This window comes from Megascapheus bottae, chromosome 2 (genome assembly GCF_031878675.1).
Source record: "Megascapheus bottae isolate mThoBot1 chromosome 2, mThoBot2.hap1, whole genome shotgun sequence".
In the NCBI taxonomy this organism is placed as follows: Eukaryota; Metazoa; Chordata; class Mammalia; order Rodentia; family Geomyidae; genus Megascapheus; species Megascapheus bottae.
In genome coordinates, this window is record NC_143510.1 from 78,146,703 (window position 1) to 78,166,933 (window position 20,231).

Below are 20,231 nucleotides of genomic sequence, written 5' to 3' on the forward strand. Positions count from 1 at the left end.
AGGCAAGAACCACTAGTGCCTGACTACAATTCGATTTTGACAGACACTTTTTTTTTTTTTTTGGTCAGTTCTGGGCTTGAGCTCAGGGCCTGAGCACTGTCCTTGGACTTTCTCAAGGCTAGAGCTCTAGTACTTGAGCCTCAGCACCACTTTCAGCTTTTTTTTTTTCTATGTATGTAGTACGAAGGAATCGAACCCAGGTCTTCGTGTATACTAGGCAAGCACTCTACCCCTAGGCCAAACTCCTGGCCCAACAGACACTTTTGTGGCATGGTAAAGACCAGACTTGTGCTAGAGAAATCAAAGAAATGACAAATAATATGGTAATGACAAGGGCAGTAAGTACATCTGAGAATGGGGTAAAAGTTTGCAAATGAATTTTTCATTTTTTGCCCATCCTGAGGCTTGAACCAAGGGCTTGAGCACTATCTTTGGACTTTCTCAAGGTTAGAGCTCTACCACTTGAGCCACAGTACCACTTCTGACTTTTACTATTAAGTGGTACCGAGGAATCAAACCTGGGTCTTCATGCATGCTAGGCAAGCACTCTACCACTAGGACAAACTACCTGCCCCTGTATATGAATTTTTTAAAAAGTGTTAGAAGGTATGATGATGCATACCTGTAACCCTAGCACTTAGGAGTTTGAAGCTATAGGATGACAAGTTCAAGACCAGCCTGGGCTACATAGTGAGGTCCTGCCTTAAAAAAGATAAATAGGGTTTTGAGACCATCTAGAAGAGCAATAAGAAAATGTTGATAGGGAAAAACAGAAGTTGAACAAGATTTCAGAGTTCCTCATTTATGTAACTAAATGGTCAGTGACAGTATTTATAGACTTGGAGTATAGGGCCAGAGGAACTTGAATAAAATAGAACTATATGGGGAGAAAAGGTATGGAAGGGAAGAGAAAAGGATGAGTTCAGACATACCAACTGAGCAATGCTAGTAAATCACCTTTGACAACTGGAAATCTGAAGCTTAAGAGAAAAGTTGAGGTCACTGAATAGTTTTGAGAGTTGTTCGTTGATGAGGAAGGCTGGTTGATACCTCTCTGGGTTGGTGTTAGAGTAAGAAGGTACCCACTGAAGGATGTCCATGTAGTGAGACAGTTACAGGAATGGTAACTCATGAAACAGATCATCAGGGGCCAGGTAAAGAGGGAAGAGAAAAATTAAGAAAGTTATAGAAACCAAAGACTGAGAGTCTCAAGTAATAAGCAATGCTAAACCACAGAATGCTCAAGTCATCTAAGACTGATAATAGGCCAGGAACTCTGTCAATCTGAACATTGGTGGCTTTTCTAAGAACCAGAGATAAAATGAGTAGACAGTTGTGGCATACTACTCTGTTTAGATTTCTCATCTTTTAACAATTTTTTTTTATTTAGAGAATACTTTATTAGTTTCTGTAATCAAACCCACGTAGCAGTGTTTTGGGTTTTTTTTTGATCATTGGTTCACAAGCTAGCATTACTTAGGGTGAAGTTTGCAAAAACTCTTTACTATATATAATCTCCTATCCTCAAATCCACATGCTTCCTTGGTTGAAAACAAGTAAGACAGCCTCAAATGTTGCTTTTTCAGGAAAAGGTATGAATTATCCTCTTGGGAAGAATGTCATATTCTTCATTCAATCTACTAGCAAATGATGGGTTATTAATGGTAACTAATGTTTACAAAACATTGGTAATTTAAAGATGTAGTCACTCCTTACCCAAGCCCTTCAAGGCCTTCATAATATGACCCCAGCCTACTTCCAGTTTACCTTTCATTACTCTTTCCCTTGTAGTTTTTATTCCAATTGATACCATTTGTGGATACATCTCATTTTTCCCATTTCTGTGCCTGTATTAATTTCTATAAAGGAAATTATTTTTCCTACATTTGTCTTTCAAATTTATACCCCCTAGTTCAAGATACATCTCAAATGTCAGCTCTGAGCATTGTTTGAATTCATCCATTTGAAGTGGTGAAAGTGCTCAGTATAAGTTCTGTTGGTCCATATCTTGTTAATGTCACAACATTTTTTTTTTTTTGGCCAGTCCTGGGCTTGTGCTCAGGGCCTGAGCACTATCCTTGGACTTTCTCAAGGCTAGGGCTCTACCACTTTAGCCGAGGAACCACTTCTGGCTTTTTTCTATGTATGTGGTGCCGAGGAATTTAACCTGGGTCTTCGTGCATGCTAGGCAAGCACTCTACTACTAAGCCAAACTCCTGGCCCTGTCAGAACATTTTTTTTACTTTGACAGTACTGGAGTTTGAACTCAAGGCCTGTGCATGCGAGGCAGATGCTGTATCTCTTAAGCCACATCTCCTCCCCAGCAAGACAGGACTTTGAAGTTTAGATGCAATGATGCCTGGAAGAGAAAAGGGGGATTCAGCATTCTTCCCTCCATCAGCCTCTTTTACCTCCCCAGATGAGAGCCCAGGGCTGCCACTCCAGGTGCCTATCAAAGGGACAGGTTTAACTTCCTTTAGAAATCATTCTTTATTGCAACACAATATAATCTTGTCCTTTGGCACCCACAGAGCTTTAAAAATAACTTTTCTTCTTCTAGCTGTGATCATGTTGCATTATAGACAATGGGTGTTTTGCCTTATAGACAATGGGTGCTTTCCTTCTCTCTCTGTGTCAAGATATCTATAAGCTCCAACATGAGCCAATCTCACCTATTCTTTGAAGTATTTAGCTGGTACATTTATAAGCCCATAGTATAGAAATGACTTTAATGCCCCTTTCTGTTTTGTTTTTTTTTTACTTCTGGGTTTAGTCATTCTTTCATTTTTCATTTTATTTTTATTTTTTTGTAGTACTGGGATTTGATCTCAGGACCTTGTGCTTGGTAGAGGCATGTCTCCAGAAAAGACTTGAAATGAAATTACATGTAAAAGTTTTATGATTTTCAGATGACTAAATCAACAAACAGTTACTATTTCCTTTGTTAAATCAGTTTGTTTCTTGATAGGAGCCAGGGAAGATTGAGTCAGAGGAGAGATACTATAGGACCTCATCCATACTAAAATAATGGCGTCCAGCTACCATAATTTTTTACTAATAGAAAATGGAATATTTCTAGGAGTTGACCTCTCTTGTAAGACCCTACATATTAAAACCAACACACATTTCAGGAATGGCTAGAGAAGAATGTGATCCTATCACATGTGCTAGTGGCTTTCTGTCAATGTGACTTTTTTGCATAATTACAAGATTAAAAATACCACTGGGAAACTATGCAGAACTAGCTCTAGGCAGAAGTCCTGACACCTTGCTAGCAGTCAATATCTGATGTGAAATTCTTATTTTCTCCCAGAATGCAATATATTTTCTTCTTGCTTGAGCAGAAGGAAGGCTTTACTTAGGTTCTGGTTTAATTTTGAGTCACAGCATATACTTTGTACTGATGATTGACTCAAACTTCAACTATAGCATACACTTTTTACAAGGAATATCAGTTTGGCCCAGAATAGCATTAAGTCCTTGACTTCAGCTTTGCCTTCTTATTAGATATGAATCTCATTAGTAAAGACTGAGCAATCTTCTATCATTCTGAACATTATTCTTTTTGTTCAGTTTTGGAAAAATGTCCTTAGAAACTTTCCAGTGGCAACCAAATATATTTAGGAGCGGTATGGCCTATCTAGACAGTAAATGATTCAATACCAGAGCCATCATTTTCCCCTACAATAGTCACCCTAAGCTATTCTCACTTAGAACCATGGTGACAAAGTGAGAATGTTATTTAAATGATCAAATATTGTCACAAGTATTCTTTAAAAATATAAATTGGGCTGGGAGTGTGGCCTAGTGGTAGAGTGCTTTCCTAGCATGCATGAAGACCTGGGTTCAATTCCTCAGTACCACATACACAGAAAAAGTCAGAAGTGGTACTGTGGCTCAAGTGGTAGAGCCCTAGTCTTGAGGAATGCCCAAGGACACTGCTTAGGCCCTGAGTTCAAGCCCCAGGATTGGCCAAAAAAATGGTACTGAGGCTTTTCCCTGGTTAACTGAAGATACAAACCTCACTGCCTTACAGGAGTGAACTACCAGCTCTTGGTTTGAAACCATTATTATGAAAATGCCATCTAGGGGCCCAGATTTTGGCCTAGTGGTAGAGTGCTGGCCTAGCATGCACGAAGTCCAGGGTTCAATTCCTAGGTACCACATACACAGAAATTCTAGAAATGGTGCGGTGGCTCAGGAGGTTAGAGTGTAGTGAGAACAGGCTCTTGGGCTTGGCATCTTTCCTCTAAATTCTCAGGACTCCTCAGTATTACCTGATGGTTTTAACTTTTGCTCCCCCGTTAGGAAAAGCTACATTGGGAGCAAAATACCCTGAAAGTATTTGCTTCTGATTTAGCTTTTCTAAAAACAGAACTCAAAGTTCAAGGCCCTTAGCTGGGAAAGAGACCTTTCACCACCACCCCATGGCCACTCCTTCAGCAGCGCCTCCCAGTCTCCCAACATCATTCTCTCCTGAAAAGGCCAAGGCCCTCCAGAGCTTCTGATGGGAGAATTTTTAATAACAAGTTCATTTCAACATCTTCCCGGCTGCTGGATGAGGTTCTTAGAGGAAATATGACTGAAAGGGGATGCAGCTCCAAGCAGTGAGAAGATAGTATGAACTGTTACAAATATATTAAGTGTGAAATTAAAGACTAGATAAAAGGAGTCTTCTCTTTTTAGTAGTGTTTATTCCTTTCCTTCTACTATTAATTACTTCTTCCAGTAGCTGAATAGCCAGAAATAAAGAAAAAATGATAAATGAACTTCACTCTGTGAAAGGTACTATAGTTCCTATGAAACATAATTCTATTGCTCCTGGAAATGTTACACACATAGTGTTCAGTGATAGCTAGTTCAGGGTATATTTAATTTCAGTTAAGCTTATACTTGAATAACCTTATAAGGAAGTAGTAATCTAAATTAAGATTTGTTTTTAATTTACTAAAACTCAATCTAATGAGTTTTCCATCCCACAAAAAAGAGCAAGGTCCATTTATGTATAAGATTTGCATAAATCTCACTGCTTTAAAAAATGAATATAAGGCAGAATAACATTTCCTTGCTGTCTTCTTTAAAGTTTTGGATATATAATGCAGATAAATACCAAAATCATACTCTTTATCTTTAGTTCTTTACTAAGTGACTGTTGCTCAGACCTTCTATTTGATTTTTGTGTCATTCCTTTCCTGTTTACTAGTTGTAACTGAGCCAGTTACTATTTATTCCTGAGTATATCTAAGAAATCCTATGCAGTTAAAAACAAATACATTTTATACTCTTGGTTTGCTTAATTTAAACTAAAGAAAGCAGTTTTGAATATATAGAAAAATGTTATTGCTGGAAAACATTGGATATAATTGTAGACACTATTTTGTTTTGAAGAATTTGGTTATATCAAGTCTGTACTTGTTATTGTTATTTTTTTATTATTTTTTTGCATTTTTTATTGTAATTAGTAAAAGGGTTACATAATATTTGCCAGATAGAAGGTGCATTAATTCACATACATTGATACCCTTTCACATGTCTTGGTACCCATTTCCCTCCCCCCCACACTCCCCATTGTTATTGTTATTATTGAAGAAATACTAGCTCCTCCATCTCCTGTGTTCTAAATCTACTTATATATCCCAAATCCATACACCCAAGTAGGGTCATTCCTAACTTCTTTTTTCTTTTTTTCTTTTTCTTTTTTTTTTTTGCTAGTCCTGGGCTTGAGCTCAGGGCCTGAGCACTGTCCTTGGATTTTCTCAAGGCTAGAGCTCTGCCACTTGAGCCTCAGCACCACTTCCAGCTTTTTTCTATGTATGTGGTACCGAGGAATCAAACCCGGGTCTCCATGCATGCTAGGCAAGTACTTTAACCACTAGGCCAAACTCCCGGCCCCTAACTTCTTTTTTCTTTGAAGAAACAAATCTTATTTTCCACTGACTATCTGGATCTTAGATCTCCCACTTTGAACTGATATGATTAGTCCCTTCTATAGTATGTCATGGTACCTCCTCTCTTACATATTATATATAGTATTTAATTACTTATTTACTTGGGGGAATTTAACAGTAATCTACTTCTATGAGAGTAGGGACTCCATTTTATTTTATGTTCAGTGATTAGAATGGGCCTGGCACTGAATAGGTTTAGTTTTTAAAAAATTGAACAACTGGGCTCAGAGTTTGGCCTAGTGGTAGTAGAGTGCTTGCCTAGTATGCACAAAGACCCGAGTTTGATTCCTTGGTACCACATATGTAGAAAAAAGCCAGAAGTAACGCAGAAGCTCAAGTGGTAGAGCTCTAGCCTTGAGAAAGTGCAAGGACAGTGCTCAGGCCCTGAACTCTAGCCCAGGACTGGCAAAAAAAAAAATTGAACAATTATGCCACTTAGTACATACTTGTTTTTCTTTTTTAAAAAAGAATGTAATGTATCTCGACCATCCTTCACCCCTGTATCACTCTCCTCTATCTCATTTCCCCTTCTTAAAACAATCTAAGCAGATCTCATTGTTCTGCTTTCATATACAAACTTAAGTTACCTTGGCCCTATTCATCTTCATTTGTCTTCTTCATTCACCCTCCCTGATCTTACTTGTATACCCCCATAAAAGCCTGACTCATATTTCCAACTCAGTCTTTGTTGAATGAATGAAGGAAAGAGCCTCTCAGTAAGCAGCAATTGTGACTTTGTTTTTGATAAACCTCATGAAAGACTCATACAAGTCCTTATATAGGGTTTTTAGTTTCTTTGCTTCAAACCCCATAATACCAAGGTAATAGAAACAGAAATGTATACACAAAAACCTGTAGAAAATGGAAATGGTCAAAACACAATAGATTATTTTGAATCACCAGTTCATGACTTTCCTACATTTAATGTTTCATTTAATTCAGTTTTGTTTTTTGTATTTGCAATGAAAGCTCTGCATTTTAACTCTCAGGAGACATTCTCTACCTATATATGACTCTCACTGGGGACAATTTAGTTTTCTGACATTAATCAAGCTGAAATGTCTTTTCTTCCCCTTCATGCAATTATACCTAATTATAGCTGAAGGTAGTACATTTTGCTTTTGCCACACTTCTGTATGTTCTTGTACCTTTAGAATATTTGTAAAATACCTTTGTCATCTCCCCTGAGAAGTTTCTTAGTTAACTGAGTACATTTATCTTGTACTGTTCATTAATATCTCTGTTTTCATTGGCCTGTTGGGAACACTTCAGTCACCTCCATTTTTTGTTGTTGTTGTTGTTGTACTAAGATTCCTGAGGATGAATACAATTCTTCAGATTTTTTTAATGCTAGTCCTTGGGTTTGAACTCAAGGCCTGGGCAATGTCCCTGAACTTTTGTGATCAAGGTTAGTACTCACTTGAGCCATAGCTCCATTTCCAGTTTTTTGGTGTTTAATTGGAGATGAGATTCTTACAGACTTTCCTGCCCCAGCTAGCTTTGAACTGTCATCCTCAGATATCAGCCTCCTGAGTGGCCAAACAAACCTGTGTCACCACTGACTAGCTGTGTGAACTTAAATAATCTTTGCTATCAAGTTGAGCCTTACTATCTTTATCTGTAAATTGAAAAGAAACTTGTAACTCATGGACTGCTAAGAGACATAACTTATGTAAATTGCCAGCACAATGCCTATCTATATCCATCACTCAACAAATGCTAGTATTCTTTTTTTTTTTTTTTTTTTTGCCAGTCCTGGGCTTGAGCTCAGGGCCTGAGCACTGTCCTTGGACTTTCTCAAGGCTAGAGTTCTACCACTTGAGCCTCAGCACCACTTCTGGCTTTTTTCTATGTATGTAGTACCGAGGAATTGAACCCGGGTCTTCGTGCATGCTAGGCAAGCACTCAACCACTAGGCCAAACTCCCGGCCCCCTAGTATTCTTTTTTATACCTTTCCAAATTTATCTGATTTTCTTGAAGGCTTTGATACTGTCCAATTCTTGATTATCTGATGCTTGTTCTCATTAAATATAGAATGGCATATTATTTATTTATTCAATAAATTACATCTTCTGTTTGGAAATCATTGCAGAGAATTTTATGACTTCTCTTACTACTCTTCCCAAACCTGACTTTTATTATTTATCCATCTGAAAGGTGCTCTTTCTGAAGAATGAATTTTAATATGTTATTAATTTTTTCAGTATCAGAGATTGAACCCAGAGCCTCATAATGGCGTCATACTCCTCTCCCTCCTCTCTCCCCTTGGTCCTTTCCTAGGTATTATGTTTCTTTGTTTGTTTTTAGTGTGTGTTTATTTTATATTTTTGAAATAGAGTCTTACTAACTTCATTAAGATGACCTCAAACTCAAGATGCTCCTGCCTGCACCTCCCCAGTAGCCAAGATTAAGGCATATACCAACATACCTAGCTTATTTAATGTTTTAAAATGATTATTGTAATCATTACATTATTATAATAGATCTATTTTCTTTATTCTTTTCACTTCTTAATCCTTTGGTTTTTTTTCTTAGTTTGAAAGAAAAGATAAGATTAAGGTTTTCCAGCTATTGTTGCCACCTTGCTGATTCTCTTTAAAGTTTGCTTCAAAAACAGTTACTTCATATTAATTCTATGCTGGAGTCACTCACAATTGCTTTGAATATAAACCAAAGACATCCATACTGTTTATATGACACAGAATGAACTCATGTGACTTTGCCAAAACTAGAGTTTGAAAGAGAAAGGCCACTAAGTTATGATGTGAAAAGACCTCAGAGAGTCTTGAGAAAAGATTGACTGGACATAGACACAAGAGTGGAAAATAGAAAGAGCCTATGAATTCCTAGATGAGTTGTGGTAAGATGTTCAGGATATAATTTTTACTTGTAGGAAATTCAAAAGGAAGACTCACTGTAGTAGAGGAAGAGTGAATACTTGTTGGACAGCTACATGAGTAAACAGAGAAAAGCAGAAATTCTTCCTGAGAACCTTGTAAGAAGGTACTTACGAGTAGATTGTGAAAGATGGAAAGGTATTTCCCATTTAGGTACTTTTCTATCAGTACTTTTCACATAAACCAGAAAGAATAAAGAGAAGCAAAAAAGCAAAAGAGATTTAGATGATAGATCCTTTTCTTCACAAAGATGCCAAATAGTTATGGTAACCATAACCAAGTAATAAGTGGTATCTTCGTAGAATTTACAATATTTAAAAATTATGAAGCTGAACACTGGTGGCTCACACCTATAATCCTAGCTATGCAGGAGGTTGAGATCGGAGAATTGTGATTCAAAGCTAGGACTGGCAGGAATGTTGTAAGACTTTTATCTCTAATTAACCACCAGAAAACCAGAAGTGGAGCTGAGGATCAAAGTGGTAGAATGCTGATCTTGTGCACAAAACCTGAGGGATAGTGCCCAGGTGCTGAGTTCAAGCCATATGATCCATGTCTCTGGACATAGAAGTCATGGATACAGATAACTGGCTGTGTACTAAAGAGAGAGTTTATGGTCAAATAAATTTATACATTGTAAGAGGGAATTCTCTGGATAGAGAATTTATTTTGAAATGTTTACATAGAGAACAGACATCTTAAAATTTCTGCCAGAGTTGGGGCTTTAGCTCAGTGGACGAGCATTTGCTTGGTATGTCAGAAAAAGTGTGTCTAGCCAGAGTTTGGGTAATCCTTTAGAGTTTTCTGCCAGAGATATAGCTAATTCAGTGGTAGATTAAGTTACAGATGATTGTTAGTTCACAAGCTTTCATCCAAGGATGGAAATGAACAATGCTCTCCCCAGAAATAGAACTGGCACATGAATTCATTCTCAGATGCCAGCCAGGAAACTAAAAGACAAAACTGGAAATCACTAATAGTGCTTGTAAAGATACAAAGATTTCTAGCCTGATGCTCTGCTACAAGTTCTGAGTCAGACCTGGGCATCAAGAATCCCTATAAATGCTCCCAAGTGATTCCAATCCACATCCAGATTTACAAGCCAGTAATCACAGGGAGCAATGAGAAGTGCTTGAGTTTAGAGAAGTAGGCTATGAAAGTGAAGGCTAAGCTTGGTCTAAAGTAGAGAAACCATCTGATTTGTACCTTATCACTCCTATCTGCCTTCCTAAGGAAAAAAGAATGGCCTAGTAGCTTAAAATTGACCACAGTGAGAATATTTAATTCATAGAAATTGGTAAATGTTACAAATTACCTCCCATCCCCCCATCCCACACAGTGAAAGTCACTATAACACTGTTTGGTTAGGTTATTCTTATGTTTGTAATATGCCTGCCATAGAAAAATCTAGTAGATTGGGCTGGAGGTTTAGCCTAGTGGTAGAGTACTTGCCTAATATACATAAAGACTTGGGTTTGATTCCTTGATACCACATACATAGGAAAAGCTGGAAATGGGGTTATGGCTCAAGTGGTAGAGCTCTAATCTTGAGAAATCCCAAGGAGAGTGCTCAGACCCTGAGTTCAGGCCCTGGGACTACCAAATAAAAATCTAGTAGATTATATGATACCAATATCTTTAGAGATTTCAAGTGAGTTTCTGCTAGAAGAACTCATCTCTGTTTTAAAAGTGAGATAATATTGCTTGAAGTCCTTCAGAACTACATTTTCCTTCTATCTGTTATCAGTTAGTTAGTTTAAGCCTCCATTTCTGTTCTCAGCTCTTGTTTCAGCTGGAGAGATTCACATTTTCCCTTGTGTTTACAGACCTTAAGTGCACTGTCCTTTAAAACATTTCTTTCCCCTTGAGTTGTAGAAATAAATTCAGTTTCAGAGATCTCCACTTGTCTTACAAAAACAAACAACATCTCTGGAATCCTCAGAAGTGATATCTTGGCATGAAAATGTGCAGTTGATTGTCTAGTCCCAAAGTAGACTCCGCTCATGGTTGAAATAAAGCGGAAATCAGAACCGAGATGATTTAATTGCTCCCAGGAATAAATTTATTGTCCAGTAGATTTGGTTTAGGGTCTTGTTTATTCAGGTTTGCTGAATTTATAATCACTAATATGTACACATAAGGATCATCACATTTAGCTTACAGTGATTATTAGGAAAGTTAAGAGGGGAAAAACACTCTAGACTACTAATGGGACCAATAAGTTTTGGCTTATTTGGTGGGAAACTACCTAAAACGGATTCCCAACATGAATATCATTATAGTTACATTTGTTGAATACATTAAATGGGCCTAGATAGAATGTATCATTAATTCACTTCATTTTCTAGATCAACTCATTAAAATCAACAAAAGTGACCACTTATATTGAAAAGCTGAGCAAGCTTTAGGGAAAACTGAACAACTTTAGCTGAACAACTTTTAGGGAAAAAAATAAAAGCATCTATCAAAGAAATATTTGGGAGATTACCTCAAGGAAGCCTTCTTAAACTGTCCCACCTTCCTCCATACTCTCTATAAGGCACTCTGTACTATCTTTCTGTCTTTCATTACTGCACTCAGCAAAACTGAAATGAGTTAATTTATACATTGTCCTTTGGACATAGAACAGAAAACACTATTCATTTGGCAAATGTATTCTATTATAATAGTTATTTCTATTCTGTTATTCATTATCATCACCACCTTATTGCACTGTAGAATGTTAAGATAAGACACAACAATGTCTAATAAAAAGGAGACACCTGACAAATGTTTTCTAAACTAAAATGAGGGGTAACATATACTTCTTTTTTTTTTTTTTTGCCAGTCCTGGGCTTGAGCTCAGGGCCTGAGCACTGTCCTTGGACTTTCTCAAGGCTAGAGCTCTACCACTTGAGCCTCAGCACCACTTCCGGCTTTCTTGTATGTATGTGGTACCAAGGAATCGAACCCGGGTCTTTGTGCATGCTAGGCAAGCACTTTAACCACTAAGCCAAACTCCTGGCGCCAGGGTAACATATACTTCTAATACATTTTTCAGGGCTGCTTCTTCAGATCTTCAGTAGTTCCAACTATAGAGAAGATACAGACTGGAGACTGCCCAGGGCTAGTTAACACTATGCCATTATTTTACTGCCAGAAACCTAAGATTAATTTCATTATTATATAACCGTAGCCTCTAACATGTGTATATTAGAAACCAATATGCAGAATCTTCTAGGTTATGTCTCTTCAAATAATATCAATATGGTCAAAAAATGAAGTTTATAATGAGTATCAACAAATAGGCCCTGAGAAATCCTTACATAAGGAAATCTTTGCTGAATTCATCATTTCCTAAATTTGGAGGCTGTGGAAAAATATTCCTCATGTAATTCCTACCAAAATCAGTTTCATGCCTGGTGTTTTAGTGAGAAAATTAGTTACTGTAAACTAACTCTAGAATAAGTGCTAAAATACTTTTCTTGTTTTTTAAATGTGCTGGTCCTGGGGCTTGGTTTGAACTCAGGGCTTGGAAACTGTTCATAGTTTTTATACTCAAGGCCAGCATTCTACCAGTAAGCCATGGCTGTAGCATTTTGGTGCTTAATTAGAGATCAAAGTCTCACAGATTTTCCTGCCCAGGCTGGCTTTGAACCACAATCCTAAGATCTCAGCTTTCTGAGTAGCTAGGATTATAGACGTGAGCCACTGTAACTGGCTCAAATGCTTTTAATCTTTGTTGAGAAGTAGTCTACAGCATTCTTAACATTGGACATGGGAGTTCTGTTAAGGTGCATATTTGATGTTGTAGTGTACATTTCTAATCAATGACCAGATACACCAATAAGTCTAGTCTGTGGACCAAACACTGAGGAGCTGTTGCTTTTCTGCTCTGTTAAGCATAGTAGAACAAATACAATTCTGTTAAGCATAGTAGAACAAATACAATAAAACTATTATTTTAAATAACATTGTGCATCTTGTTGATGAAAGCACACACTGAAATAGTTTAAATTTTTTTAAATTAACTTTTTTTTTTGGTAGCTCAGGCACCCCTCAAACTCATTCATGATCCTCCTGTTTTACTCTCTTTAGTGCCAGGATTATAGTCCTGCATTACCATGCTTGGATGTTCAACTGGTTTTGTTCTTTTTCTCTGTTGTTTCTGTTCCCTTACCTTTCCCTCCCTGCTGCTCCTCTTCCCTTCCTGACAAGATAACACTGGGGAGCGCAAGTTGGCTTCAAACTCAAAATTGAAGAGCTAACTTTTAGCTATAGCAACATCTCTATCAGCACCTTGTACAAGCCTGGTACATTATAAGTACTAAATATATGTTATTTTTATTCACTTATATTTAATAAACTTTATTATCTGTGCTAGTATCCAAAGAGACAATACAGGGATACATTTGCTAAGGAATTAGTGATATGCAAATATTACTAAATAACAAAATGCCAAACATATTACCAATCAAATAATATATAATGGGGAGTATTTAAGTAGAAGGATTGGATAGCTAACAAGTGTTGAGACCAACTGCAGGATAAGAAAAGGAAAGAGAAGGACCAGAGTAGTTTTCTGGAAGAAGGTACCTGTATGGAAACCCATACTAGGAAGTGATTAGCAATGTGACTTATTATTAGTTTCTAAATTTAAGTTTTTCAGTAGCCCACATGTAAGTGAATCTCAGGACAACTTTAAGAAGCTGAGGAATTCATCCAGACAAATACATCATGGTTACGTTACTATGTTTCAGGGTTATTGTGTAATTGTTTTTAGAATGTCTTCATATAGTACTGATGAGTTCATTGAAATGGTTTTAGTTTTCTTTTTCTCTTTTGCCAGTCCTAGGGCTTGAACTCAGGGCCTAGGCACTGTCCTTGAGCTTATTTTGCTCAACACTAATACTAACATTACCGCGTAAGCCACAGCATCACTTTCTGACTTTTTCTGTTTATGTGTACCAAGGAATCAAACCCTGGGTTTCATGCATGTTAGACAGCAATCTACCACTAAGCCACCTTCCCAGTTCTGGTTTTGTTTTTTGGATATTTGAATATAACCTATAAATATCAAGTTGGCAGTCCCAGTCAGTTATACCAAACGAAGCATATTGACCGGTTGTTAATTACTTCTTCATTTGCTGACATGTCAGCTCTAGCCAATCACTCATCCTCTGCTGCTCTTATGTTCATACTGCTCTGGTGCCCTCCCGGCACATTCTTGCCTTTGTGTCCATTCTTTCTTTTTTCAGTTCCTTTATGGCACTGGTGGGGCTCTTGCTAGGAACACTCCAAACTCATGCTATTTCATATTCTCTTTGTAAAATTCAGTGGTCATTACTTTCTCCTCTATGAAGTTAAAAATATATAGGTTTAAAGAGCAATGTTTTGATTTTCTTTTTTTCATTTTCTTTTTTGGCAAGTAGAGGAAAGCTTATTAGGGTACACTCTCGGGCAAATCCCCTGGTCAGGACCAGAGAGGTTGCACCAGGTCTGATTGCTGATGGGCTTTTATGGGTGGAGTAAAAGCAGAAGTTCTTACTTGGGGCAGTTCTCTACCAGGTGCCCAAGGCTATTCAGAAGACTTGGATGCAGAACTGCAAATGTCATAGCCTTGAGTTCATATCCTTGTCCAACTGAGACAAGCTGTCTCAGCAATGAGTACCTAAAACCCCAGTAAAGATTTTAGCCCTGACAACATCGAACCACAGAGAGAAGAGATGATGTCACATTCTAAATGGAGTCACTTTATACCCGCCCTGTAAAAGTTAATCAGCGCTGGAAATCAAGAGAAATGGTTGCTAACCACACCAGTCCACCACATTCTATCCTTTATAATGGGCTCCTACCTCCATCACCCTCTCCTTAATCACCTCCCTAGCACTGGTCACTCTTCAAAATTGCCAGGCCCTGGTTTTTCTTTTAACAACAACAAAACAGGGGCCGGGAGTTTGGCCTAGTGGTTAAAGTGCTTGCCTAGCATGCACTAAGACCTGGGTTCAATTCCTCGGTACCACATACATAGCAAAAAGCCAGGAGTGGTGCTGAGGCTCAAGTGGTAGAACTCTAGCCTTAAGAAAAGTCCAAGCGGGGCCAGGAGTTTGGCCTAGTGGTAGAGTGCTTGCCTAGCATGCACAAAGACCCGGGTTTGATTCCTTGGTACCACATGCTTAGAAAAAGCCAGAAGTGGTGCTGAGGCTCAAGTGTAGAGTTCTAGCCTTGAGAAAAATCCAGGGGCATCCCTCAGGCCCTGAGCTTAAGCTCAGGACTGGCAAAAAAAAAAAGAAAAAAAAGAAAAGTCCAAGGACAGTGCTTAGGCCCTGAGCTCAAGCCTCACGACTGGCCAAAAACAACAACAACAACAACAAAAAAACCCCCACAAACTCAAGGGTTTTTTGTTTGTTTGTTTTTGTTGTTGTTGTTGTTGTTTTGGGGTTTTTTTGGCAGTCTTGGGGCTTGAATTCAGGGCCTAAGCACTGTTCTTGGGATTTCGTAAGGCTAGAGCTCTACCACTTGGGCCACAACACTACTTCTGGCCTTTTCTAAGCATGTAGTGCCAAGGAATCAAACCCAGGTTTTCGTACATGCGATGTAAGCACTCTACCAATTGGCCAAATTCCAAGCCCAAACTCAAAAGTTTTTAAATGTTCACTTTCTATTGTATCACTCTCTTCCTGTCCCTGTTTTCGGGTCAGAACATGGTGTTTTTGATAGGAAAAGGAAGAGCATGATAACTAATCTCTATTTGTACTCCTGAGTTGTTTCTGTTGTCTCATAATTTCCCAGCTGACAGACATGTAAATACCAATGTGTTATTTGAGCTGTTTATCCAAATCTCTGCACGCACTCTTCATAGTCATGTGTTGAAGGCCATGCCACATGAACTGGCTAGATCCCTTAAAATGTGTTCTTTTAAAAAATAAACTTTTTCTTCAAGTTATGCCAACCAAAAAAAAGCTGTATACTTTCTATAAGAGTTAGTGTTTGTGAGGAGGGCATGAAACTATTGTTAGACTCCAAGTTAAGCCACAGGGATGCACAGGAGCAGTGCCAACCAAAGGGCATTCATAATGAAGCCAAAATCTGGGGGGTATTTAAGATGTCTAAGTACCCCATAGAGAACAATGGTAGGATGACCCAGATGCATATAAACACTCTTCATTAATTCCAGTCCATACATTATATAATCTTTACTCATGTATTTCTTTAGTCTTCAGATCCTCCTCAAATTTTCTCTTTTCTCTCTCTCTTCTTCCCCCGCTCCCTTTCTCCCTCTCCCACCTTCCCTCTCCCTGTTCCTCTTCCTCTTTCTCTCTTCCTTTCCCTCTCTCCCCCTCTCTCCCATCACCCCCTCTCTTTACTGATCCTGGGGCTTAGACTCAGGACCTGAGTGATATTCTTGAACTTCTCTTGCTAAAGGCTAGCACTGTACAAGCTTTTAGCAAAAGCTTGGCTTCCCCCCACCCCCCAAGTAGTTTATTGTAAATGAAAGTTTCATAGACCTTAGACCTTCCTACATGGTCTGGCTTCAAACCTCTGATTTGAGATACTCTGATCTCAGCCTCCTGAGTATCTAGGATTATAGGTAGAGCCAGGCTTCCTTTTTCCCTTTTATTCATTATCTTGTTCCCCGAAATGTGATGCTATAAGAAATTATTTTACTTCATGGAGAATGTGAAAAGATACTACCTTTATAAATATTGTACTATTTTAGCTTAATTGGTTGAAGATTCTTCTCCCTTATCAGTGAAGAAATGAAAACCAATCTTCACAGGTCTCTTGCCTGAGAATTTCATGACCTCTCTCCTATGGACCAGGAAAGTAAAGGAGGGAATGACTCATCTCTTATACAAAACACCCTTTATTCTAGGCCTCATAAGCTCACTTACCTTTGCAAGCATCTGGAGCAGAGAAGGGTCTGCGGAGGTTGCGGTAGAAGCCAGGCTTACAGCGCTGGCAGTGCTGACCTTCCGTGTTGTGCTGGCAATTGTTGCAGACACCCCCGCTACGGTTCCCTGATGCTTCCCATGTATGGATGTCAAAGTGACAGGTATCAGCATGCCCGTTGCATTTGCAGGCTACAGAAAAGATGGACACAAAGAATTAAAAATAAGATAAGCCACATTATCCTATTAGTCATATTTCTACCTTGTGAATGGTGTATATAGTATAGGAATAAAAATGTAAAATGTAAAAAGGAACATGTTGAGGAAGTCTAGCTTCTCCATGCCCATTCTTGTTTCCCTTGCCTTCAATAGATTACTACTTAGTAGGCTAAAAAGTTAGTATGAGGATATGCAGGAAAGTCAACAAAGTATAATTTGTCTATTTGGGCAGAGTTGAAACTGTATTTTGGGAAGCCTATGAGTGAATGGCCATTATATGTCTTCCTCCTCCCCCTCTCTTGTACGTGTGCGCTCTTTTCTCTTTCTTCCTTTCTTCCTTCCTTCCTTTCTTTCTTTCTTTCTTTCTTTCTTTCTTTCTTTCTTTCTTTCTTTCTTTCTTTTTCTCTCTCTTTCTCTCTTTCTCTCCTGGGTTTTGGGGCTTGACCTCGGGGCCTGGGCATTGTCCTTGAGCTCTTTTGCTCAAGGCTAGCACTATCACTTTGAGCTACAACTCCACTTCTGGGCTTTGAGTAGTTACTTGGACATGACTCACTTTTCTGCCAGGGCTGGTTTTGAATCATGATCTGCAAATCTCAGGCTCCTGAGTACATACGATTACAGGCAGGAGGCACCAACACCCAGCTGTATTCCCTTTTTGATAACATTTCACCATTTCCACTCTTGCTACTTCCCAAGGGTCATCACCATGGGTCTCCTGACCTTATTAAGAAAAGCCAAGGCTGTCTTGCATTATTTGAAAAGGACAAGTTATATGGCAGATGCAAGGCAGAATACATGTTCACTCAGGAGCCTGGAAAGAAACTTCTGTGAGAACTACTGACTAGTCTTCCATGGAGTACTGCACCCCAATGTTCTCACTTGGTAACTATAAGGCAATTAGCTCTAGACATGTCACTTTCTTACAGAGGTGGCTTGTTGTGTTATGTAACCTTTGCTCAATGGCATTTTTAAATTATATTTTATTGTCGGGATAATGTATAGCAGGGTTACAGTTACATTTGTCAGGTAATGGGTACATTACTTCTTGAAACTTGATACCCCTTCTCATGTTTTTGTCCCCCTTTGTCTCCCCTCGTCCCCTAGTCATCTTGTTTTCCCCATTCCCTTCCCTATTTCAAATAAGTAAGAGTATATACAGAATACCAGGTAACAAAGTCAGACACAGTAACCACATGAAATTAACCATAAGTAGAAAAAAAAGAGAAAAGAAATAACTTTACTTAGTACATTAAGAACAACAATCCCAAAGGTAAACCTTTTGTTTCCATAACCTCATTACGTTAATCTCATTCTGAATGACCATATGTACATAGCTTTTGAGCTATTGTGATCCTCTGCTAGGAGAATCTTAGATGTGTACTAATTATTACAAATGAGTGACGCCATGAAGCCTATGTTCCTTTGGGTCTGGCTTACTTCACTTAATATGATTTTTTCCAAGTCTTTCCATTTCCTTACAAATGGGGCAATGTCATTCTTTCTGACAGCAGCATAGAATTCCATTGTGTATAAGTACCACATCTTCTTGATCCATTCTTCTACTGAGGGGCATCTGGGTTGGTTCTATATCTTAGCTGTGGTAAATAATGTTATAATAAACATCGTTATGCTAGTAGCTTTAGTATGCCCTTGTTTCTGGACATTTGAGTAAATGCCAAGGAGTGAGATTGCTGGGTCATAGGGAAGCTCTATGTTTAGTCTTTTAAGGAATTGTCACACTGCTTTATATAGTGGTTGAATGAGTTTACACTCCCACCAACAGTATAGTAATGATTCCTCCTGGCCACATCCCTGCCAGAATCTGTTGTTATTAGATTTCTTGATAATGGCCATTCTAACTGGAGTGAAGTGGAATCTCAAAGTTGTTTTGATTTGCATTTCTTTTATATCCAGAGATGTCTAGCATTTCTTCATGTGTCTATAGGCCATTCTTATTTCCTCTTCAGAGACATCTCTCTTACTTAAGTCTTTAATGGGATGGTTGTTTCTTTGAGGATTTGTTTTTGAGAGATTCAATTTTTTGAACTGTAGGTATATTTTAGATATGAGGCCCTTGTCTGTTTTATGGCTAGTGAAGATCTTCTCCCACTCTGTGGGCTTTCTATTTAACTTGCTAGCTATGTTCTTTATCAATGGCATTTTTTTCCGTTTATTTTTGCACCAGTCCTGGAGCTTTAACTCAGGGTCTGGGTGCTGTCCCTGAGTTTCTTTGGCTTAAGATTAGTACTCTACCACTTTAGCCACAGTGCCACTTTTGGCCCTTTCTGAATAATTTATTGGAGTCTGATGGACTTTCCTGTCTGTGCTGGCTTTGAACCATGATCCTTAAATCTCAGCCTCTTGAGCAGCTATGATTATAGGTGTGAGACACCAGTGCCCAGTGCTCAATGACATTTCTAAAATTGTGTAACATCAAGTGATTTGTGTCTATATTCTACATATATTTAAATATGGGATGGACTTCTGAAGAAAGGATCAGAATGGCACTCCAGGAATTTGAGAGAAATAGTTTAAATTCTTTTGATGAGAATCTAGACTTTTTTGTGGATGTCAGCTGTATTTGAACATATTTATGCTATTGTTTTTCATTGCTTCCTTGATGTGTTTTGATATTTTGACCAGATTCATGTCTTTAAAAATTGTAAGATAACTTTAGATTCATGCTTTGAGGAAGTCCTTCATATTTCCTAGAAATAAATCAATTCAACTTGAAATTATGTGTGAGAAAAGACTTCTCACAACTTCACCCTTGGTACTTTTCTTTAAAAGCCCTTGTAAAAAATAAGGCTTAGGAATATAAACATAATTAAGGACATGTGAATGTCTCTTAACAGTTAAAATTGCAAATAGAAAAATAGTTTGTATTTGTATGATTTTACTCTCCTATCTAATCTCCAATCTCAAACCCAGAGTTAGTCCTATTTTTAAAAATCTCATTCTTGATTTAGTGCTTAATTTCAAATCTGACCCATTACTACAATATAGCAAGTGAAAAGAAAACATGATATTATGGGAAAAAATATCTAATTGGAGTCTCAAGACTTGGGACCAACAATTCTTGACTCTTTCATTTTATTAACTTTGTCAAGGCCCTTAATGAGCTTCAGTTTCTTGGTCCCCAAAATGGGATGAACACCACTTGTTTCATTGACTTGTTTTGAGAATTGATTCAAAATAGCCATTTTCATTAGAGCTCCACAGCTCAGCTATGAGAGGATAGCTCAGGTCACTTCAAGTGCTCTTGTGTCTCTCATGGTTCCATTATTTCCAGTTC

At 38.1% G+C, this 20,231-nt stretch overlaps 2 protein-coding genes across 3 annotated transcripts in view; one reads left to right on the forward strand and one right to left on the reverse strand.

Annotated features, from left to right (window-relative positions):
* The window catches only part of LOC150067367 (uncharacterized), a 135,838-nt gene that overhangs the window by 87,457 nt on the left and 28,150 nt on the right, over positions 1-20,231 (forward strand). The window lies entirely within an intron of this gene.
* Ntn4 (netrin 4) overlaps positions 1-20,231 on the reverse strand; it is a 93,751-nt gene that overhangs the window by 18,764 nt on the left and 54,756 nt on the right. For both annotated transcript variants that reach the window (XM_090328429.1, XM_090328430.1), the window contains exon 5: positions 16,721-16,909. In XM_090328429.1, coding sequence (XP_090184555.1) covers positions 16,721-16,909 — 189 coding nt within the window. The remainder of the gene's footprint in view (positions 1-16,720; positions 16,910-20,231) is intronic.